Source organism: Syngnathus typhle, linkage group LG6 (assembly GCF_033458585.1).
Source record: "Syngnathus typhle isolate RoL2023-S1 ecotype Sweden linkage group LG6, RoL_Styp_1.0, whole genome shotgun sequence".
NCBI classification, from domain to species: domain Eukaryota; kingdom Metazoa; phylum Chordata; class Actinopteri; order Syngnathiformes; family Syngnathidae; genus Syngnathus; species Syngnathus typhle.
This window is the reverse complement of record NC_083743.1, coordinates 2,287,220-2,308,969: the sequence shown is the minus strand read 5'-3', so window position 1 is coordinate 2,308,969 and position 21,750 is coordinate 2,287,220. Positions and strand designations below refer to the sequence as shown.

General features: G+C 52.1%; 5 protein-coding genes and 1 long non-coding RNA gene across 10 annotated transcripts in view; 5 read left to right on the top strand and 1 right to left on the bottom strand.

The window, feature by feature from the left end:
- Window positions 1-9,703, top strand: part of tiam1b (TIAM Rac1 associated GEF 1b) — an 18,301-nt gene extending 8,598 nt beyond the window's left edge. For 3 of the 4 annotated variants that reach the window (XM_061281590.1, XM_061281589.1, XM_061281591.1), the window contains 24 exons: window positions 872-1,295; window positions 1,380-1,552; window positions 1,678-1,902; window positions 2,229-2,414; window positions 2,844-2,993; window positions 3,067-3,144; window positions 3,215-3,391; window positions 3,485-3,589; window positions 3,664-3,745; window positions 3,817-3,903; window positions 4,228-4,434; window positions 4,618-4,718; window positions 6,455-6,631; window positions 6,735-6,803; window positions 7,438-7,563; window positions 7,625-7,733; window positions 7,904-8,083; window positions 8,157-8,275; window positions 8,342-8,450; window positions 8,515-8,573; window positions 8,642-8,747; window positions 8,827-8,914; window positions 8,988-9,160; window positions 9,234-9,703. In XM_061281590.1, coding sequence (XP_061137574.1) covers window positions 872-1,295; window positions 1,380-1,552; window positions 1,678-1,902; window positions 2,229-2,414; window positions 2,844-2,993; window positions 3,067-3,144; window positions 3,215-3,391; window positions 3,485-3,589; window positions 3,664-3,745; window positions 3,817-3,903; window positions 4,228-4,434; window positions 4,618-4,718; window positions 6,455-6,631; window positions 6,735-6,803; window positions 7,438-7,563; window positions 7,625-7,733; window positions 7,904-8,083; window positions 8,157-8,275; window positions 8,342-8,450; window positions 8,515-8,573; window positions 8,642-8,747; window positions 8,827-8,914; window positions 8,988-9,160; window positions 9,234-9,613 — 3,690 coding nt within the window. In that variant the 3' untranslated portion in view covers window positions 9,614-9,703. Of the gene's footprint in view, window positions 1-871; window positions 1,296-1,379; window positions 1,553-1,677; window positions 1,903-2,228; window positions 2,415-2,843; window positions 2,994-3,066; window positions 3,145-3,214; window positions 3,392-3,484; window positions 3,590-3,663; window positions 3,746-3,816; window positions 3,904-4,227; window positions 4,435-4,617; window positions 4,719-5,688; window positions 5,734-6,454; window positions 6,632-6,734; window positions 6,804-7,437; window positions 7,564-7,624; window positions 7,734-7,903; window positions 8,084-8,156; window positions 8,276-8,341; window positions 8,451-8,514; window positions 8,574-8,641; window positions 8,748-8,826; window positions 8,915-8,987; window positions 9,161-9,233 lie in introns of all 4 variants that reach the window. The other variant, XM_061281592.1, reaches the window with a different exon arrangement.
- Window positions 4,059-21,750, bottom strand: LOC133155926 (uncharacterized). 2 transcript variants are annotated; one of them, XR_009714748.1, is made up of 5 exons: window positions 21,609-21,750; window positions 21,359-21,449; window positions 10,934-11,042; window positions 7,416-7,530; window positions 4,059-6,601 (listed from the first exon to the last, which is right to left on the bottom strand). It is a non-coding gene; the product is annotated as an uncharacterized LOC133155926 (long non-coding RNA). The 2 variants fall into 2 exon arrangements; XR_009714749.1 differs by lacking the exon at window positions 7,416-7,530 and having other exon boundaries at window positions 4,059-5,845.
- Window positions 11,279-12,678, top strand: LOC133155925 (claudin-4-like). Its single transcript, XM_061281600.1, has one exon. The coding sequence runs from the start codon at window positions 11,517-11,519 to the stop codon at window positions 12,201-12,203; it is 687 nt and encodes a 228-aa protein (XP_061137584.1). The 5' UTR covers window positions 11,279-11,516; the 3' UTR covers window positions 12,204-12,678.
- Window positions 16,160-17,536, top strand: LOC133155921 (claudin-8-like). The gene has a single exon (XM_061281597.1). It carries the CDS (start codon window positions 16,229-16,231, stop codon window positions 17,204-17,206), a length of 978 nt encoding a protein of 325 aa, XP_061137581.1. The 5' UTR covers window positions 16,160-16,228; the 3' UTR covers window positions 17,207-17,536.
- cldn8.1 (claudin 8.1) lies at window positions 18,259-19,293 on the top strand. Its single transcript, XM_061281599.1, has one exon. It carries the CDS (start codon window positions 18,298-18,300, stop codon window positions 19,093-19,095), a length of 798 nt encoding a protein of 265 aa, XP_061137583.1. The 5' UTR covers window positions 18,259-18,297; the 3' UTR covers window positions 19,096-19,293.
- Window positions 20,036-21,310, top strand: LOC133155920 (claudin-8-like). Its single transcript, XM_061281596.1, has one exon. It carries the CDS (start codon window positions 20,156-20,158, stop codon window positions 21,161-21,163), a length of 1,008 nt encoding a protein of 335 aa, XP_061137580.1. The 5' UTR covers window positions 20,036-20,155; the 3' UTR covers window positions 21,164-21,310.

Below are 21,750 nucleotides of genomic sequence, written 5' to 3'. Positions count from 1 at the left end.
CGTTTGACCTCAAACACATTGAATTTTTTCAACTTGGGCCTGTGCTGAGCTGTAAATCAATGTTCTTGTGCGTCGTATAAACGCCACCAGCCACTGTACCTTGTTTTCTCTCTGCATGGAGTTTGAGAACCAGTCTGGAATCCAAATGGGGCGGGCTTGAAGGTCTCGTTTGCCTCTCCAACAACCCCTCACCTTCCACCTCTCCTTTATTCCCCTTTTTATTGTGTCTGCCGCATAACTAAGCCGCACAATCAGATTAACAGTCTGAGGAAAGCTCCTATTTTCCCTGCTGCTTGTTTTTCTTGGTTCAGGTTCTGGGGGGGCCGAGTTTAAAGTCACTCCCCGTTTGAAATCTTTTGTCATGCTAATGAGCGGAGGCCCGTGGAAGAGTGTCAGAGTAAAAATAATGTCACGGCGAGGCGCCCCTCCCTCAAGACCCGCCGCTGAATGGAGCGCATGATTGGATCACGTGATTAGGCCCAGTTCTGCGTTCCCCCCCCCCCCCCCGTTTCCATCTCCCAGGAGCCTTTGGCCATGTGTGTAGGAGCAAGAGTGGGTGGGTGGGGGAGAAGAAGGGGGTGCAGACGCGGCGGTGCCACAGCGAGGGCAGCTTGCACTTGAACAACAGCGGTGGTCTTGTGTAGAACAGAAACTTTTTGTGCCGGGCGACTTCTTTTTGAAACTCTCGAGGATGCTCCATTTCTGAAAAGGGTTAGTCCTTGGACCTAGGTCAGATGACCTCAGCCTCGCCTCAATTTTGGAGTCAGGGAGGCCGTTTAAGAAAAAGAAATACTCGGGATCCGCTCTGCTGGATTGCGATGAAGCGCACGCGGTCATCATGCCGTCTCACCCGTCACGGGCCCCCCCGCAGGACGTCACCGCCGGCGAGGGCAGCGAGTACGACGACAGCGGCATCGACGGGGTGACGGCCGAGGCCGAGTCCCGCCGCTACAAGACCATGTCGGCCTCCTTCTCCGTCGACTCGGCGGCGGGCGGCGACGCCTTTGCCGGCGGCACCGGCGGCGGGACCGCCGACTCCGCCCAGGGCATCTACGAGAACTTCCGCCAGGAGCTGGAGATGAGCTCGTGCCAGACGGAGAGTTTGGAGGAGGTGCTGAGCGACGAGCAGAGCACCATGAGCTCCGCCTACCAGTCGGACGCGCTGCTGGGCGCGCAGGGGACGGTGCGCAAGGCGGGGAGGCTCGCCGTCAAGAACTTCCTGGTGCACAAGAAAAGCAAGAAGGTGGAGTCGGCCGCCAGACGCAAGTGGAAGAGCTACTGGGTGTCCCTCAAAGGTTGGTGCGACCTTCACGTTCTTCAAACATGCAGTGGATCTTTGGCTTCTCCGCTTTCCGTCAACTTCTCCCAATCCCGGTCAGGCTGCACGCTGTTCTTCTACGAGACGGACGGGCGCTCGGGAATCGACAACGCCAGCATCCCCAAGTACGCCATCTGGGCCGACAACAGCATCGTGCAGGCCGTACCCGAGCACCCCAAAAAGGATTTTGTCTTCTGCCTCAGCAACACGCTGGGAGATGCCTTCTTGTTCCAGGTAACACAGTCGAGACAGGTGCGGACAAAAGTATCGGGATAGGAGCTTCGGGGCACGCGGCCCAGGCAATTGTCGAATTTCGATTCTGGTTTCCCCTGCTGAAATTGTCCATAATTTGCGGGCAGACGTGCAGCCAGACGGAGCTGGAGAACTGGATCACGGCCATCCACTCGGCGTGCGCCACCGCTGTGGCCAGGCAGCACCGGCGCGAGGACACGGTGCGCCTGCTGCGCGCCGAAATCAAGAAGCTGGAGCAGAAGATCGACATGGACGAGAAGATGAAGAAGATGGGCGACATGCAGCTGTCCTCCGTCACCGACGGCAAGAAACGCAAGACCATCCTGGATCAGGTACGTACGTGTGCGCAAGACCAGCAAACTTCTGAAAAGAGTTGATTGAGATTGGTAAAGTGAAAAACAAAAACAACCATCCCCCTTCTTGAATGAGTGCCAGCGGGTCTGGGCGGTTCCTTTGGGTCAGTGTCAGGTTTCGCATTGTGCCCAAGTGAATAGAAAAAAAACCCGTGGCAGCCAGCGGAATGCGCGGCGGCGGCATTGTCGCTCTCTTGGCAGCCACCGACGGCTCGCCTCTCCCAAACTGGGTCGGTTGGCTCGCTCCGGTGCCCCAGTGAAGTGGCGGCGGCGGGCGTGGAAAGTGAAAGCGTCTTCTCCGGCAGATCTTCTTGTGGGAGCAGAACCTGGAGCAGTTCCACATGGACTTGTTCCGCTTCCGCTGCTACCTGGCCAGCCTGCAGGGTGGCGAGCTGCCCAACCCCAAGCGCCTGCTGGCCTTCGCCTCGCGCCCCACCAAGCTGGCCATGGGCCGCCTGGGCATCTTCTCCGTCTCGTCCTTCCACGCGCTGGTAAGTCACCCATTTATGCAAGTGCCGTGTTTAGTCATTATTTTGTGTTGTTTTTGAAGTTTTTTTTTAACCCTAGCTTGAAACCCTAACCCTAGTTTGAAGCCCTACTTTGAAACCCCAAGCCTAGCTTGAAAGCCTGCCCCTCCATCCAATCGAGGCTTGTTGTAATGACGACCCACGACAGCCGTGGCCCGCGTGAGGCGCCAATGAATTGGACACGCGGGAAGGCCTCGCAAGTAAACAAAAGACAAGAGTGGAAGACAGCCAGCATTTGCTTTCTCTCTTCTTGACAAGATGTCTGTCTGTGTCTCTTTTCCTTTGTTATCGGGATGCAAATGTTCCAAAGGAAGGTGCTAAATAGCGAGCGGTCTGGCGGCACTTCTTTAAATACTCGATGACTCCAAATTGACATGAAAGTTGTGGCCTCAGGTGGCGGCTCGCACGGAGAGCGGCGTGAGGCGGCGAGCGCACGCCATGTCGCGCTCCTGCGGCGGCAAGCGCAAGAGCCGCTTCTCGTCCCTCTGGGGTTTGGACACCACCTCCAAGAAGAAGACCAGAGCTCACCCCAGCATCAACCAGGTCGCTGGCGGGCCCGTTACGCTTGCTTTGCACTTCTCAGCGCACACTAACGGGGCTGTTGTTGGGCCAGCAGGTATTTGCGGACGGCGAAGAGCTGGCGAAGAGGACCGCGGATGGGCTTTACGCCGAGTCGGCGGCAAAGGAGCGCCAGGTGAGGAGACTCCCAAACGGGTGACTGGGCTCCAAACGGGGTCAAACGATGCGAATCCGGTGTCCCGTAGCCGCCGAGCGAGGAGGCGGCACCCGGCAATAGCGTTCCCGGGCCCGGCGCCGAGAGCGACATCTGGGTGCCCGAGCACCTCACCCCGTCCTGGGTGTGTTTGCCCAACGACCAGCCGGTGCTGAGCATCATCCAGCCCGGAGAGTCGGCGCTGTGCGTGCTGGAAAGCATCTGCAAGGTGGCTCGGCTCGGCTCGGCTCGCCAAAAGAAAAATTGGGTTTGAGTGGCGCAGAAGCTCAAGTCCGCATTTGTCGTTGCTGGTCGTGTGCAGGCCCACCAGCTGGACCCCACCAAGCACTACCTTCGGCTCAAGTTCCTCATGGACAACCGAGTGCAGTACTACGTCCCCAAACCGGAGGAGGACGTGTGCGACCTGGTACGTTTGAAAGCAGAACTCTGGCATCAGAACTTGTGTCGTCCACCTTAACGTCTGGTCTTATCCGGCAACAGCTTTACAGAGAAGTCGAGCTGTGCTCCAAGATCACAAAAGTGGTCCGGTTTGACCGAGACGAGTCGTGCATGATTGGTTACGGTAGGAAAGGCATCCGCCTGTCGTATTTCTGCTCGTCCTAAAAGTGAACGCTCTTGATCCCGCTCCTCCAGGTTTTTCCATCTCGGTGGTTGAGGAGGACCGAGTGCAGCAGCTTTACATCACGGACGTGAGGGCGGGCGGGCTGGCCTTTGCCAAAGGTCTGACGCCACTCGAAGCAAATAAGCCGACACGTTTGCAAGTGTGTTTATTCCAAAGGCTGAGCAACAACACCAAAAGCTTTGCTTTACGTAGTCTTTCATTAAACAAATGATAATCATATTTAAATAAATCATTTTATTTCTTTTTTTATTAAAAAGCCTTACAATATTTCGTTATGCGGCTAGTCCAAGTCACCTGCGTTTTGTTGGTGCTGGTTACCATATTTTTCATCGAATCCTTTGGATTTCATAAATGATATTCATGTCGATGGTCACTCATTGCGTTGAGCGATGACAGCCGTTGCTTCTCGTATTCTCGGCCAGGTCTGAACGCGGGGGATGAGATCCTGGAGCTGAACGGGAAGGAGGCCCACAGCCTGGACTTCTCCGACATGAAGGCGGCCTTCTCGCTCTCGTCGCTGGCGTTGACCGTCAGCGCGCTGCCGCCGCTGGGCCGCGGCCAGCTCTGCTTCCTGCCGCCGCGCCGCTCTGACGCCGACCCCTACACAGACATCTTTTCCCAGAGCCAAGGTGACCGGGTCGCAGACAAAACACCAAACGGTCCTCAACATCTGTCAAGTCGGCCAAGGATGTTCCACTTCAGGCCTGCGGGTGGCGCACGTTGCTCATGTGTGCTTCCCCGTGCAAGTGGACCGTAGATCGGAAAACCTAACCCGAGAAGCGAACCCTGATTTGGTCACCGTGTGTCGGCAGAGGAGATCCTGGACGACAGCGCCGGGCTGCTGCTGGAAAGTTCGGGAGACAGCTTGGATGACGACGCCGAGTGCTTTGGCCACTTGGACGAGTGCGGCCAGGTAAGAAAACGCTCTCAAACATTGCTATCATGAATATTTGGGTTGACAATAAAATAGTAGCATGGCAATAATAAGTTTAGGAAAAAGGTTAAAAAATGACAGCTCCACAACTTTGAGTTTTATTCCATCAACAGGGGAAAAAAATGTTGCCTTGCATAACCACGAGCTTGTTGGCCTTCCAGTTGTCTTCACATTTGCTCGGCTGGGATTGGAAAACAAGCGGAGGGAGGGAGGGAGGGAGACAAACTTAAGAAGGACATTTAGCAGTTTTTTTGTTCTGGCACGACGGCGAGTGCTAAGTGGCACCTCGCTATCTCCCGGCCAGCCTGGACGCAACATTTGGTGCTTTTTCACCCACACTGACATTTTCTCTCGAGAGGACAGGACAGGCCATGGCCGGCCGGGGCGAGCCTCCCTAAAAACCAGCTCACTATTGCATCAAAATAAAACCTAACCAAGATGAAAAGCTTCATTTGAATTTCTAACTTTGGCTCATTTGAAACTATCAACCAAGCCTTTAACGTGCAACTCTAATTAGAAGCCTTCCCCTTGAATTGGAAAGCCTAATCAGAAGAGGATCTAAACTACTACCTAAAAAGCCCCTTTTGATGAATTAGTTGCAGAATCCCTCCACACACACACACATACTCTGCTCACTTGCACCAGCTCCCACTCCAGAAGGCCCCCACCAAGCCACAGAGATGAGTCCCTTCCTCCCTCTTTTCCCTTGCATTAGCACACAACGAAGAGGCGGGCAGAAGCGTAGCGTAGCAGACGTGGGTGGAAGGCTGGTGAGGAGGCGGCCCGGCCGGCCGGCCGGCGTCTTCCCGGGCTCGTCCTTCAGCTGGCTTTGGCTTTTTCGAGAAGAGATGGCGTTGTGCGCGGCGCGCTCAGGCGCCAAATGAAGCTCGATTAAAAGACAAAGTCTGGGTGCGTGTTTGTGGCCATGTCGTCTCTCAAGTGGAGTCAGCCCAGGAAGCGCTCCTGCGACTCGCTTTTTGACATGCTCCATCTGGTGAGGTCCAAACAAGTTTGTCTTCTGTTTCTCCTTTTCTTGCCGCACGTTTGGCAGGACGGGAGTCGCCGCCGCTGATGTTGATGATGTTGATGATGCATGTGTGCTGCACCTGGAAGAGAGCGAGCGAGCGAGAGAGAGAGAGAGAGAGAGAGAGAGGATACAGCGTTGCTTTTTGGGTCACTTTATTCACGCCTCTGCAGTGTCAAATTGACAAAGCCCTATTTCTTCATCTTGTAAATGATTCTGCTCTGGCTTCCGAGGCAAATTTGAAGCCCTACTTCCTTTTGGAGGGGGGGATACTTCTGAGGCCAAACCTTGGGGAATTTGTAAACCACAAACTTTCGAAAAATGTCTTGAGATTTGTCAGTCATTCGGAAGCTGAACAAAGTGACGCAAGTGATGGATTGCCTAGATTTGCCCCTTTCTCTGCCAAATGACAGTGTAGTGCACATCAGGGCCGGTCTCCATGGCAACCCTCCTCCTGTATGTCATGTGCATTATTTGGATGGTGGCGTGAGATGAGATGAGTCACTTAGGGTGGCAGCGGCATACGTAGGAGGAAAACAATGTCAGAGTTGTTGTTATGACACACACACACACGTATAGATATCTTTTTTATTTCTTTCTTTCTATATTCAGTCCCAAATGGGTGTGCTCTGGAAGTTGGCGCGTGGGTGAGCTGCCGCACACTTGATCATTGTTTTCCTTTTCTGCTCAGAACACGGAGCAGGTGTCGGCCTTCTGCCGCAGCCTCCATGACATGAATCCTTCGGAATGCGCGTCCTCGCCCAGCCCGGACTCGCCGTTCCCGCCGGCGCTCCGGCAGCTCTCGGACGCCGACAAGCTGCGCAAGGTCATCGGCGAGCTAGTGGAGACGGAGCGCACCTACGTCAAGGTGAGGATCCCGATTGCTTGTGCAGCCGCTTCATTAGGTACATTGGTTAGCCCATCAATAATAGCGCCATCATCGCTAACCGTTTTCCATTCGTTTTGGCCAGGACCTGAACTGCCTCATTGGGAGATATTTAAACCCGTTGCAGAAAGAGACTTTTCTTACTCAAGATGAGGTATGCGCTGCATTCTCTGTGTGTGTGTGTGCGTGTGCGTGTGGCTGTGGGCGCTGCTGCCGCTGCCTTGAAGCGAGTCAAAGTGGCTTACATAACGTCAGAATGGACGGCTTTGTGCCAAGACGAGAGGGCCGAACGATGAAAGCGAGCGAGGGAGCGAGCGAGGAGGCCGGGATGTTTTTCCACCGGCATGTGCTACTTGGACACGGACGGCGAGCTGCTTCCATCCGTCCACCATCTGCTGCCGCGGACTTCTACGTATTATCACTGGCTCGTACCAAACGCTGTTCCTATTTTGTGTTTCCATCAGGATGATTTCATGCACTTTTGTCTACAATGGTAGTTGCAACTCATTAGCATTCGTATTTTATGGGGCCTTCAAATCAATGGTCAGGCACAGCTTCATAAAAATAAAAGAAATTGGTTCGTGAAGCAAATTTGAAGTTTCGTTTTTTTGAAAATGAGTTTGTAAAGCAAATTTGAAGCTTTGTTGTTTGCTCACAAGAGAATTTGAATTTGGTGGCCTGTGTGTAGAAATGCCACGCGATGGCAACAAAGCAACTGTTTTCTGTTGTCTTTTTTTTTTTCTACTCGATTGTGTCTTCCTCTGACCTCCCTTCTTTTGTGGCCTCAGCTGGATGTTCTCTTTGGAAATCTTCCGGAAATGGTGGAGTTCCAGGTGGAATTCCTCAAGACTCTGGAAGACGGCACCCGTCTGGTTCCCGATCTGGACAAGTTGGAGCGAGTGGAGCAGTTTAAAGTAAGAAGACGCAAAAAAACATCCAAAACGCGCAGCTGCTTAAGGTGGCCTTCATCCCTAGAAAATCCTTTTCTCCCTGGGAGGCTCCTTCCTCTACTACGCCGACCGCTTCAAGATCTACAGCGCCTTCTGCGCCGGCCACACCAAAGTCCCCAAGGTCCTCGTTAAGGGTGAGCGAGCCCCCGTTCCACCTTGTTGCTCACAGCGGTGGCGCCGAGCATCTGCCGGCGGCCGCCATTAATCTCCGCCGTGCAGTTGTCAGCGTTTGACCTCTGCGTACTCTCCTGCTGCTTACGTTCTGCTGAAGTTCGTATCTGCTACCACTTTGTGATCTCTGCAGCCAAAAGCGACTCCGACTTCAAGGCCTTCCTGGACCAGCGCAACCCCAAGCAGCAGCATTCGTCCACGTTGGAGTCGTATCTGATCAAGCCCATCCAGAGGGTCCTCAAGTACCCTCTGCTGCTCAGGGAGCTCTACTCGCTCACGGACCCGGACAGCGAGGAACACTACCACCTGGATGGTGAGAAGAGACCGAGTCGTTGGCTTTAGGAGAAAATAAGAGCGGCGCTGACCGGCCTCTGCTGTCGTTGCAGTCGCCATGAAGGCCATGAACAAAGTGGCCAGCCACATTAACGAGATGCAGAAGATCCACGAGGAGTTTGGCGCCGTCTTTGACCAGCTCATCACCGAGCAGAGCGGCGACAAGAAGGAGGTACGGGGAACGCCGGGAGGTCCGCGCAGGCCATTTCCACCGACGGGTAGCAAACTTTGTTGTCAGGTTCCCGACTTGTCCATGGGCGATTTGCTGCTCCACACCGGCGTGTCCTGGATCAACCCACCCGCTTCCTTAGGAAAGTGGAAGAAAGAGCCCCAAATGGCCGCTTTCGGTATGGCGCCTGTCTCACATGGCGATTTCCGAACGCAACGTTGACGGCGCGCCGTATCTTTCAGTGTTCAAGACGGCCGTTGTCTTTGTGTGCAAGGATGGATCCAAGCAGAAAAAGAAAATGGTGAGTGCCCGCATTTCTGCTGTCCAGCTCTGAGCTCTGACAGTGTCTGTCCCGTTGCTCTCGTCAAGGGCGGCTCCCACCGCGCGTCTTTGTCTTCGGAAGAAAAAGACCCCTTCCGATATCGTCACATGATTCCGACGGACGCTCTTCAAGTGAGACCCTTGGCTAACGCGGGTGAGCTACATCAGTTAGCCAGAGGGCTACTTTTCTCGCTGGAGTCCAGAACGAACCCCAATGGACGTTTCCTCCTCAGACGGCGAGGGCACGTCCGTGTGCGAGATCGTCCACACCAAGTCGGAGTCGGAAGGCCGGCCGGAGAGGGCCTTCCAGCTGTGTTGTAGGTGAGCAACCAGACGGCTTTCTTTTTGTCTTCCACCGCCGAAGCTGATGAGCCGGTGCCGCCGCCCCCCGCAGCTCCCCGCAGAGCAAGAAGGACTTTGTGAAGACGGTGCACTCCATCCTGCGAGAGAAGCACCGGCGGCAGCTGCTGAAGACGGAGAGCCTGCCGCTCAGCCAGCAGTACGTGCCCTTCGGAGGGAAACGGCTGTGCGCGCTGAAAGGCGCCAGGCCCGTCATCAACCGAGCAGGTCAGCGCCAGCGTCAGGATGACGCAACTCTGAGACATTGTCTTCTCATCGCCTTCCCCTGTGCTCTCCTCAGCATCTGCGCCAAGCAGAACCCTCGGTCGGCGAAAGCTCGTGCGCAACCGCTTCACCATCGACACCGACATCGTCTCCGACGCCGAGCCCCAACGGGAGCCGGGGGCTGACGCGTCGGAGCGCGGACGGCTTCTGTCGTCGGAATCCAGCGACACCGACCGCTGGGTGGAAGAACAGTTTGATCTCAAGGAGTACGAAGACCCCGAGGAGGTGAAGGAGACTGACATTCTGAGCGACGAGGACGACGGGGGCCGCCTGGACGCCTCGGTGGCCGAGTTGTCCCTGCGAGGCGCCGGAGACGCCTCGGCCGCCGTGGAAGACGGCGCCCAGCGGGCTAAGGTTTGGGTGCTGCGCGGGCATTCGGCCAGCTCGCCCGACTGAAAACGCTTGTTAGACAGACGCAAACTAATCATCGTACAATCATGGAATCTCAATGGCGTGCTTTGATGACTGGCAGCGTTTGCACATGAGGGAGGGAGGGAGGGAGGGAGGGAGGGAGGGAGGGAGGGGAGGGGAGGGGAGGGGAGGTGGAGAGGTAGGGAGGGAGGGCCAGCGGCTGGCCCAGCCTGCTCTTGCCAAATGAAACAGGAAGCAGTTGGGTGAAATTCCAGGATGAGCCTAGATTTGGGAATTTGCACAACTTGCTCTTCTCCAGGAGCTGAGCTCAAATGGCCACTTCCACATTTCTTTTTGTGACTCTTCCAGTCTCGCTGCCACTCTCGCAACATCACGAACCACCTGGTGTCGTCATTCAGCTCTTTAATGGCAAAACAGCAAGTTGTGGGAAAATGAATACAATTGTTTCAACAAGAATCAACTTCACTTTAAAGTGTATTTTGCTTCATCCTGATTTTTCACCTAATTTCATATATACGTATATATATATATATATATATAATACGTATATATATATAGAGGGAGAGTTATGCCTAACTTTGTGTGAATGGTGTATGTATATACGCGTGACTCAGATTGAATTTTATATTTGTTCTCACAGAAATAATAATTAATAGCAACTGATGTCAAGCCTTGCGTAGTTTTTTAGCAAATATGTATTTTATTTGTGTCACGTCATTTTTCCTTTACAGCTTTTTAGCCCGCTTTGGTTCCCTAAGTAGATTTTAGGAACAATTTGTGTCCATTTTCAGTGGTTTTAACTTAACATGGTCCTGTTTTACTTGAACATTTCATTTTGTTTTGGATTACTGTGAAATTTCCTTTTTTTTTGCTCTTCAGTATTGCCTTTCAAAAAAAAAAGAATTCTCACTCACCGAGAATTTGCACGAGCAGTTGTTTTTAATGGTCTTCACTGGATTACAAAGTAACATTTTTTTTTAATTATTCTTATTTATTTATTGAATTGTAAATGTATTTGTTAGCAAATGTAAAGGGTGGTCCCAATCTGGGCTCGGGAGATGGGTGAAAATAATTGTGCTGCCGGCCGGAACTACATTTTTATCATGACTGTGCCTGTACATAAAAAATGGATTGATATCACAATAAAAACTGTTGTTTCCTACAACTGCTCTTTTGGAAGCCTTTTCCTGGCTGATCAAAGTCAAGTATGCATAACCCAAATCGTAACCCAAAGACGTCTCTGTGACTTCCCACGCATTCAAACTACAACAAGTGATGTCACCGCGCTATTGCGTCTCACGCGTGCGTGCGTGCGTGCGTGCGTGCGTGTGTTTATGTTTTTACTTGAGGAAGTCCGGAGGCCGGTATCACTCTGTAAACCGGTCCGACCAGCATTGGGGTTTCTGTTCCGGCTCAGCCACTTTCATTCTTTTACTTTGCTTTTCAGTTGACTCTGATAGGAAACACAAAATTGCATGTCTGAACTCATAAAAAACATACAACAAAAAAGTATTCAAATGTTGGTCCCAAGTTTAGTTGTATTCAACTTTCATGGTTTGAGCCTTTAGTTTTGGGAAAATGCTTGTTGGAAAATATTTAGCTTTTTTTTTTTAGCAATACATTTTAATTGAGTCACATCCATCCCAGCAAAAAAGAAAACAAATGTGGTTATAGTGGCTTGTAATCATCCCTCATTTGGATCCTGAACATTTGAAGTGGACCTCGGACAACGGCTCATCTAGTTTTGGTTTTACAATCTCTGTCGCTTTGGCACGGAAGAGGCAGGTGCACTTAGCGTGAAGATAAAACCAGACGGATGACATTACACTCGTGGTTGGCGATATCGTCCAGCAGCGAGTAAAAGAAGGCGGCGGCGGCGGCCGAGCCTCGGCTCCATTTCGAGGGAACCACCGGGCGAGGCTGCAGCATGAAGGCCAAGCTGGATATCGTGGCCATGGTCTTGGGCTTCCTGGGCCTGTTCGGCGTGGTGGCGGCCACGGCCATGCCCATGTGGCGCGTGTCGGCCTTCATCGGCGCCAACCTGATCGTGATGGAGGTGCTGTGGGAGGGCCTGTGGATGAATTGCTACAACCAGGCCGACATCAAGATGCAATGCAAGGTGTACGACTCGCTGCTCGTCCTGCCCGTGGAGCTGCAGGCGGCGCGGGGGCTGATGGTGGTCTCCTGCGTAGTGGTGCTGATAGCCTTGGTCGTGGCCGGTTTCTCCATGCAGAGGAGCATCTGCTGCCAGGACGACGCCCGGGCCAAGAACATCACGGCGGCCTTCGCCGGCTGCTTGTTTTTGCTGGCCTGCCTGCTGACGCTGATCCCCGTGTGCTGGGTGGCGCACACGGTCATCCGCAACTTCTACAACCCGGGGGTGGTGGATTCGCGCAAGCGGGAGCTGGGGGCATCGCTCTTCCTGGGCTGGGCCACCTGCGCCATCCTGCTGGCCACCGGCTGCCTCCTGCTGCTCAACTATGCCAAGCGGCGCTCCAAGGAGTACGCCGCCCCCTACGCGGCGGGCTCCTACCTGCTGAGCGCCAGGGGCGGCGGCAGCGTGCGCAGCAGCCGGGCGCCGTCCAGCTTCCACAAGCATCACGAGTACGTGTGATGCCGGGCTTTTGCGGTACCGGCTCAGCGGATTTTTTTTGCTTTGACTTGTGGGCAAAAAGGGCAAAGAAAACTTAAAAAAAGAAGAAAAAAAATTAAAATATGCTTTAAGTGTTTCATTGAGAGTCCTAATTGAAGTTGAGGGTCAAACTAATGCTGTGAACACAAATGGTGGAGCAACACGTAAACAGATCATCAAATGACATCATCACCTTCCAAAATAATGGCACGTCATTTTGAAAGGACAAAACAACGACAGCAAATATTGATTGTATTCTATTTTAAAATAATTTTAAATCATTTTAGAGGTGGCCAGTATCATGAAATGGTTAAGGCAAAAAAAAATGTATATAATATTTGATCGGATTTTTGTCAATGTGACTTGTGTATTATTTTTAAAAGGTAAAAAAGCCAATGTGTTTAAATCTCCCAATTATGTTTGCACTAAGGTGAAAATAAACGGCTTTTCTGATTCAGTTTTGTTGATGGGGGGTTTTATTTGGGGGGGGGGGGAGATTCTACTACTTCGCTGACAGGCTAAACGCTTCTACAGATAAAAACTTTGAGTGCGGCATGCGGCTGTCAACCGGAGTACTCGATCGAACGAGCCTGCTGGAGTTTGGCTGCTTCACACCTTTTCAGCGGCTCAACTTTCACACACTTGAATCGTTTTAGCCTTTTGTAACAGGAACAGTGCACTCGTGTTGGCTCCTGAGTGAACGATGGGTTCAAAAGAACGATGCTGTTTTCAGTGAACGAGAGTGAACGAATCACTTCCTAAAGTGAGTCGTTCTTTTTTCAGTTCATATGACTTCAACCAGTGGGTGTCGGTCATGCGCATTGAAGCTGGTGCCATCTCGCCGTAAAACAAAACGAAGAAGAAAATGACGTCACTTCCCGTTCATGAACGAGTCGTGAATTGCATTTCCCGTTCACCAACGAACGGATCTGGGAGTGAGTGATTTGCATTTCCAGTTCATCGGGAGAACGGATCAGTGAGGGAACGAATCGTCACTTTCCCGTTAGCGAACGAGGCAATGCAGTTGACCGCCTTCCTTCCTTCCTTCCTTCCTTCCTTCCTTCCTTCCTTCCTTCCTTCCTTCCTTCCTTCCTTCCTTCCTTCCTTCCTTCCTTCCTTCCTTCCTTCCTTCCTTCCTGCCTTCCTTCCTTCCTTCCTTCCTTCCTTCCTTCCTTCCTTCCTTCTTTCCTTCCTTCCTTCCTTCCTTCCTTCCTTCCTTCCTTGGGATGCGCCGTTATGCAACAACGGGGAGATGATGCTTCTCTTTGGGTCATCTTGATTTTATAACACTTATAATTGTTTTTAAATAACGTGCATGCATATATACGCCTAAATATTGTTTCCAATATATCTACTGCAATTTTACATAGTTTGAAATTTACTATTAATATTATTTTTTTTTTTTAAATAAACATTTATGTTCAAACATGTCTGGTGTTTTATTCCTTGTTTTTTTGGGCACGAAAATAAAAATCAGACATTTGGCTAACTGCTTTAAATGATAATATGTGTAGGTACACCTCATGGACACTTCAATAGGTACACTACACGAGGTAAAAATAAAGAAATAAATAAAGGGTTAATTGCACAATAAAAGCACAGAGAAGTGTATTCTTATACCTGGGATCGAACCAAGTTCTTATCAAGCAAGAGGTGTGGCACTTTTCACTTTCATTTAAGCTTTGACCATGATTTTTCCCTAATGAAGTGGCCTGTTATTAGGTACACTTGAAAATGGCGGTGTACCTAATGGAGTGTCCGAGCGACGTCACAGATCAAACAGCCAATCAGAAAGTGGGGGTGAGGGCGGGTGTGGCACTTTTCACTTTCATTTAAGCTTTGACCATGATTTTTCCCTAATGAATTGGCCTGTTATTAGGTACACCCGAAAATGGCGGTGTACCTAATGGAGTGTCCAAGTGACGTCACAGATCAACCAGCCAATCAGAAAGTGGGGGTGAGGGCGGGTGTGGCACTTTTCGCTTTCATTTAAGCTTTGACCATGATATTTCCCTAATGAAGTGGCCACTTTATTATCTTAGAAAACATGTTGGAATGCGGCCCCAAGGACTAGAGCTTGACACCTGTGACCTTTGACCATGATATTTCCCTAATAAAGTGGCCTGTTATTAGGTCCACTTGAAGATGGCGGTGTACCTAATGGAGTGTCCGTGTGATTCCCTCGTTAAGCGCACCTGCGTGAAAACTTTTAGCCACTGCGGAACGTGAAAGGAGCTAAAAGTTTTCACGCAGGTGCGCTTAACGAGGGTCACTTGGAAAACATGTTGGAACGCGGCCCTGAGGACTAGAGCTTGACGCGTCTGACCTTTGACCATGATATTTCCCTAATAAAGTGGCCTGTTATTAGGTATACTTGAAAATGGCGGTGTACCTAATGGAGTGTCCGAGTGACGTCACAGATCAAACAGCCAATCAGGAGGTTAGGGTTAGGGTGAGTGAACCGATTCTAAAGATTTTCACTCAACTGGAATGCACATCACTAGTGCAAAAGAGTGCACACTACTCTTGGATGCCATGTCAAAATTGCTGACTGGTGAGTAACATGGCCTCTTGCCCAATAAGAACTTGGTTCGATCCCAGGTGTAGAAATACTCATGTATATGTTGTTACTGTGCAATTAATCATTTATTTATATATATTTTTTTTACCTCATGAAGTGTCCATGAGGTGTACCTACACATATTGTCATATAAAGCAGTTAACAAAATGTCAGATTTTTATTTTCATGCCCAAAAAAACAAAAACAAGGAATAAAACACCAGACATGTTTGAACATAAATGTTTATTTAAAAAAATACAAGTAAATTTCAAACCAGCAATCCAATGTGAAATTGCAGTAGATATATTGGAAACAATATTTAGGCATATATATGCATGCACGGTATTTAAAAACAACTATAAGTGTTATAAAATCATGATGACCCAAAAGAAGCATCATCTCCCCCTTGTTGCATAACGGCGCATCCCTTCATGCAATACACTTAGCATTTAGCTTGGAGAAAACGCGTGTAAAAGAAGTGGTGGTTCTTTCTTTCCTTGGCAAATCGTCAATGGACATTCTGGCTTCCATAGTTTACGCCAGGAGGGAGACGCAACACCCGTTCACTGACTGATCCGTTGATGCACGCACGGGATGGAAGGAAGGAAGGGAGGAAGAAAGGAAGGGAGGAAGGAAGGAAGGAAGGAAGGCAAGCGGTCAACTGCATTGCCTCGTTCGGGAACGGGAAAGTGACGATTCGTTCGCTCACTGATCCGTTCTCGCGATGAACTGGAAATACAAATCACTCACTCACTGACTCGTTCACTCACAGATCCGTTCGTTCGTGAACGGGAAATGCAATTCACCGCTCGTTTGTGAACGGGAAGTGAGGTCATTTTCCTTCTTCGTTTTGTTTTACGGTGAGGTGGCACCAGCTTCAATGGGCATTACCGACACCTACTGGTCGAAGCCATATGAACTGAAAAAAGTGATTCGTTCACTGAAAACAGAATCGTTCTTTTGAACCCATCGTTCACTCACCAGTCAGTGCACAGTGTGAAAGATGCCACTTTATTGTTTCAGGTCATATTTGGCATCTGACTTTTTTTTAAATTCCGTTTTAATAATCAGGTTTTGTCAATTCAAGATCAAATCAAAATATGACGAGCCATCTTTGTATTTTCTGCCAAGGATCCGAGCAAAGTTAAGACTATTTTGAATTTCCATTCAATTTTCATTTCTGATCAAGTTTAGTTGAAACTCATCTGCATCAAATCAGCGCTTGTGATTGTTTGACACTGGTCCGGATGGATCGAAAAGGCTGGAGAGCGAAAAACAATGGAGTTTCCTGTTGACGCTTTTGATCGGCCGCTTTGATCGGAAGCGGCCGGACCTGCTCGACGACGTCGTTAGCATTTCTGTGGGTGTATAAGCGCCTCGCCTGGTCGGTCGGGCTCCTCAGACTTGCCTGGGCACTCGTGAGAGCGCCGCCAGTGTGCTCCAGCAAATGGCCTCCTACACCGCCTACAGCGGTTACTCCAAGCCGCCTCTGTCTTACGCCGCCTCGTACTACGACGAGAAGCGTCCGGCTTACACGGGGGGGGCTTACACGGGGGGGGCCTACACGGCGCCTTACACGGCGCCTTACACGGCGCCCTACTCGGACTACAGCGACAACAAGGACAGCCTGTACGAGGAGAAGAAGATCATCGAGAGGAGAAAGCGCAAGTACGCCTATTGCTGCGAGGTGATCGCCCTGGTCATCGGCTTCATCGGGCTGATCGGCGTGGCGGCCGTGACGGGCCTGCCCATGTGGAGGGTGACGGCCTTCATCGAGGAGAACATCATCGTGATGGAGACGCGTTGGGAGGGCTTGTGGATGAACTGCTACAGACAGGCCAACATCCGGATGCAGTGCAAGGTGTACGACTCGCTGCTCTTCCTGCCGCCCGACCTGCAGGCGGCCCGCGGGCTCATGTGCGCCTCGGTGGCCATCACCTTCTTCGCGCTCGTCGTGTCGGCCGTGGGGATGAAGTGCACCAAGGTGGTGGACTACCGCGCCCGCACCAAGCACATCGTGCTGGTGGTGGGCGGCTCGCTCTTTCTGCTGGCCTGCGTCACCACGCTGATCCCCGTGTCCTGGACGGGCCACCGGATCATCCAGGAGTTCTACGACCCGCTGCTGATCGACGCCCAGCGCCGGGAGCTGGGCGAGGCGCTCTACATCGGCTGGGTGACGTCGGCCTTGCTCTTCGCCGCCGGCGTCATCCTGCTGACTCGCCACGCCCCGCGCACCCAGAAGCCCGAGGAGAGGGTCATCTACAACCCCGCCTCGTACGTCTACCAGCCCGGGTCGGCGTACGGGCCCGGGTCGGCGTACGGGCCGCCCGCCAACTACCAGCCCGCGTACTCCTACCAGCCCGCCTACCAGCCCGCTTACTCCGCCCCCCCGCCGGGCTCTGTGGCCTACGCGCCGGTCCGGTAGGCCCAAAATTCCACAGAGACCGAAAGTGGCTTTTTGATCGGTCGTCAGGTGGCGTCGATTTCGAAACTCGCTTGGAAAAAGCTGAAAAAAATATTCCATGTTTTTTTTTGTGGAACGTATTCTTTTAATGTGTTCAATCAAGCAGCGGTGTGTTTTGACAAATTGTTGAAACCATTGTACAGATTGTGAATTTGTTTTCACATTCTTATACTTTGCATTACTGCCAGGTGATTTTTATATTTGCTAGTGAGGCTTTATGAAGTGTAAATAGATGATTGCGATTTCAAGGGCCCACCACCGGCGGTGCTTAATAAATGGAGAAAAAAAGGCTCCCTGTTGATTTTGTTTTCCGTGATGGTGTTGTTATCTCTCTGCTTGTCATCGACTATGCAGCTCGACCGGTCAAACGGGAGGGAACATTGTCACAGATCCACCCACCAGGCAAAAGTCACGCAGGATGTCTGAGCCACGAGGACAAAGGAGACATTTCGCAAACCGAAAAGTCCGGCCCGTGCGTCAACCGGCTCACAAGATGAAGTCTAATCTGGGCTACAATGCTACTGGCTCTGACCCAAGAGGGCGGTTCCAGTGGAGGGAAAAGATCACATCTAGAAATGCTTCGGAGGAACGTTGTAAACGCAAAAGCAAGAATTCTGTCTGGCCCGCTCAGAGGGACAATTCATATCAGCTGCCAACCACAAACTCATTGATCATTTCAATCAATATGAAGGTAATAGTAATCCTCTGCAAAAAGCCCATGGTTTGAATCAGGCGCTCCTGGGGGACCAGAATTTGACGCCTGTGGCTTCAAAGCCAGAACCGCTTGACTGCGAGGCAGACGTGTTCACCGCTGCCCTGCGGCCTGGTAAATGAACACCTCTGTGGAATGGCGAGAAGGTGTAAACTGAGTGCGTTGAGCAAACAAGCTCCTGTTTGCTGCACAAAGCCAGAAGCGGCCCGAGGGGAGTCTGTCTCCTAGCGACGCCTTTCAAATCCCGCCCACAGCAGGTGAACTCCCTCCCTCCCTCCCTCCGTCGGGATGCGGCGACGTCCCAGCGGCGGGGACGGACTCCTTCCCAAAGCGGGACGACATGGCCAACTCGGCGCTGGAGCTGCTGGCTCTCGTTCTGACCGTCGTCGGGCTGATCGGGGCGGCGGCCAGCACCGGCATGCCCATGTGGCGCGTCACGGCCTTCATCGGCGAGAACATCATCGTCTTCGAGACCCGCTACGAAGGCCTGTGGATGAACTGCTTCAAGCAGGCCGACATCCGGATGCAGTGCAAGGTGTACGACTCGCTGCTGGCCTTGCCGCCGGACCTGCAGGCGGCCCGGGGGCTGATGTGCTGCTCCGTGGCCCTGGCCGGCCTGGGCCTCCTCACCAGCCTGCTGGGGCTGCGGTGCACCTCGTGCATCGCCGACAACCAGCCAGCCAAGCGGACGCTGCTGGTCGTGGCCGGGTCCATGATCATAGCGGCGTGCATCTGCGTCCTGATCCCCGTGTCGTGGACGGCCCACGTCATCATCCGGGACTTCTACAACCCCTTGCTGATCGACGCCCAGCGGCGGGAGCTGGGCGAGGCGCTCTACATCGGCTGGGTGGCCAGCGCCTTCCTGTTGGCCGGGGGCTGCGTCTTCGCCTGCTGCAACGTGCGCTCGGAGGGCAAAGAGGTCGCCAGGAGCTACATCTACTCCGGGAACTCGGACTACATGGCGTACCCTCCTCCGCGGGCCGTCCAGCCGCTGCAGCCTCAGCAGCTGGTCCTGCTGCCCCAGGTCCAGCCCCAGCCCGTCCTGTCCAGGCACCCTTCCGGCAGCTACAGCTATAGCTACCAGTCCAGGCAGCCGTCCAGGTACCCGTCCGTACGCAGCGGGGTGGCCATTCTCTGACGGAAGCAATAGCTTCTTCTACATTTCATGGGATAAACTTAAAAAAATACATTTCAATAACTAGATTGGCTTTTTTTTCTCAATAGTAGACTATGTTGTGTGTTGTTAGTTTGAATTGCTTGCACATTTCAATGACCTAGCAAAGCAAACAAAGATGTGTTTCTAGTATTTGTAGCGGAATAAAGTGAGCAAAAATGTCCCATGGCCTTTTCTTGGCGATGAAGTGCAGTTCTCGTTGACCCATTTCTCACTTGACTTTTTAGAGTAACGATAAATCGATGGTCTCGTCGGCTCATGGTGCCAATAATTGGATCGTGCGGGTGTACCTAATCGAGGGTCCTCCAATAAGAAAGCAGCGATTGACCTTTTTAGCTTGTGCGTACATGTACACATGCTTATCATAGATTGCTTTTATTTTGTAAACTAATTTCCTCACAGTGTTTACGTTTGAGCGAGTCATCGCCTCAACCCGAGTGGCAGTGACGAGCAGTCGACTGCTTGTTGAAGGTGTGGACGCTTTTGTGTTTACCAAGTCATGTGACTGAAATTTGCTTTGAAAGAAGATACAACAATTGGTTGTCCACTGTTTTGCATTGGCAAAGGCAAACCTGATAGGGGAAATCATCTGCTTAGTTGAAAGTTTAAGAAGAAGAAGAAAAAAAAAAAAAAAGCATATCCCGGGAGTTGCTCATGTGAAAAAATGTAGAGATCCAATTCCTCCATTTGCGACTGACGCATTTGATCCAAAATGAGAGTGAACCTCCAACCTTTCCCTGAGGAACTCCAGTCGAAATGAGATGCTGGTATAGTTTGCAAAAGTTGCTGCGTGCGTGCGCTAGATGTATGTACCAGCAGCATAACGCCAAAGGCAAAACACGCAGCGATCCCGAGGGACCCTCATCGGTCGGAGCCAATCGGGAGCCTGCCGAGCATTTTTCCCACAACAAGCTTCAAGTGAGCTTGGTCCACAAACTCACCAGTTGAGTCTCGGGCACGTCGCTGACAGGCTCGGCGGGATGGCCTCTGCCGTTTAGTTCCTTCCTTCCCCCGTCTTGGAGCGATGGTCCAAGGAATTTGCGAGCTCGCCGCCGTATGCGCGGGCCTGCTGGGGCTGATCGGAGCGGCCGCCACCACCGGGATGCCCATGTGGAAGGTGACGGCGTTCATCGGGGAAAACATCGTGGTGATGGAGACGCGCTGGGAGGGCTTGTGGATGAACTGCTTCAGGCAAGGCAACATCCGGATGCAGTGCAAGGTGTACGACTCGCTCCTGTTCCTGCCCGCCGAGCTGCAGGCCTCCCGGGGCCTCATGTGCTGCTCCCTGGCCTTGTCAGGGCTGGGGCTGATGGTGGCCACGCTGGGACTACGCTGCACGTCCTGCTTCCGCCATAACCGCAGAGTCAAATCGGCCATCCTGTCGGTGGCGGGCGGCATGCAGCTGCTGGCGTCCCTCTGCGTCTTCATCCCCGTGTCGTGGACGGGCCACGTCATCATCCGGGACTTCTACGACCCGCTGCTGATGGACGCCCAGAGACGGGAGCTGGGAGAAGCGCTCTACATCGGCTGGGTGACGGGCGCCTTTCTCTTTGCTTCCGGGTTATTGTTCATCGTGCGCCTCTCGGACAAACGCTCCGTGGACGTCGAGCGCCACCCCGACGCTCTGACGGCCTACCAGCCCGACGCTCTGATGGCCTACCAGCCCGTCCGGAGTCTTGCCAGCCTGAGGTCCGAGCCCTTCCAGCAGCAAGGCCCTGCCGGCCCCCGTCTCATCGTTCCGGGCGACGTCACGCTCTACAACTCAACCGAAAGATCGCCCGGCTCGTATCAAGCCGGCGCCGCCCGACATTCGTCTCTGAGGCCCTCGACCCCAGCGGGGAGCATATACACGCCCGTCAACTCCTTCTACTTGAGCCAGAAGAGCGGCCCGTACGCACTCCGGTACAACCCCACCGTGTCCTATTCATCCAGCTACCACCCGGCGCCTCAAACGCCCGTTTTCATTCAATACCAATCGTCCAGAATTGGACCGGCATCGTACAGCGGGAGCAGCCCAGGCGTGTACATCTGAACACAACGACAAGTTGGAAAAAAAGAAATCATGTTTTCATGAAAATGTTTCTAACTCATCGATGTATTCATCGACTTGACTTGAAATCATGTTGTTTTCATGAAAATGTTTCCAAGTCATCGATGAATAAACTAAAAATTCACGTCATTGTTATTAGGATTTGAAATGGGTAGCACCTGCAGTGCTAGTACTCACCAGAAGACGGCGCCAAATCACAGGAGGAAACCAGACTGGTGTGTTCGTCGTCTCGTCTTGCATTTAAGAGTGCAGCTAGCTGTCGCACGTCCTGTGGAACAAATCAACACATTGTGCGTTTACTTTCGAATCCATACAACAAACATGTTAGCAGCCGCTTTGGCTAAATAATTGCAATTTGGTGCATTTGGAAACTTTCGAGCCGAGGAGGCGCAAATGTGTTGCCAGTGTTCCTCCCTCCGTCCCTCACCTGTCCAAATGGACATGACAAAAGGCAGCAGCGATCGGGGGTCATGAGTGGACTTTTCAGATGAGGGTGACGAGCTTTTAGTTGGCCCAAAAGTAGACGAAGGAGGAGTTACAGCCCACCGGGCGCGGGCTCCAAGTTTGGG

What these genes read in the sequence shown, in the direction of transcription:
- LOC133155920 (XM_061281596.1), top strand. Translation starts at nt 20,156, where the DNA reads ATGGTCCAAGGAATTTGCGAGCTCGCCGCCGTATGCGCGGGCCTGCTG.
- LOC133155925 (XM_061281600.1), top strand. Translation starts at nt 11,517, where the DNA reads ATGAAGGCCAAGCTGGATATCGTGGCCATGGTCTTGGGCTTCCTGGGC.
- cldn8.1 (XM_061281599.1), top strand. Translation starts at nt 18,298, where the DNA reads ATGGCCAACTCGGCGCTGGAGCTGCTGGCTCTCGTTCTGACCGTCGTC.
- LOC133155921 (XM_061281597.1), top strand. Translation starts at nt 16,229, where the DNA reads ATGGCCTCCTACACCGCCTACAGCGGTTACTCCAAGCCGCCTCTGTCT.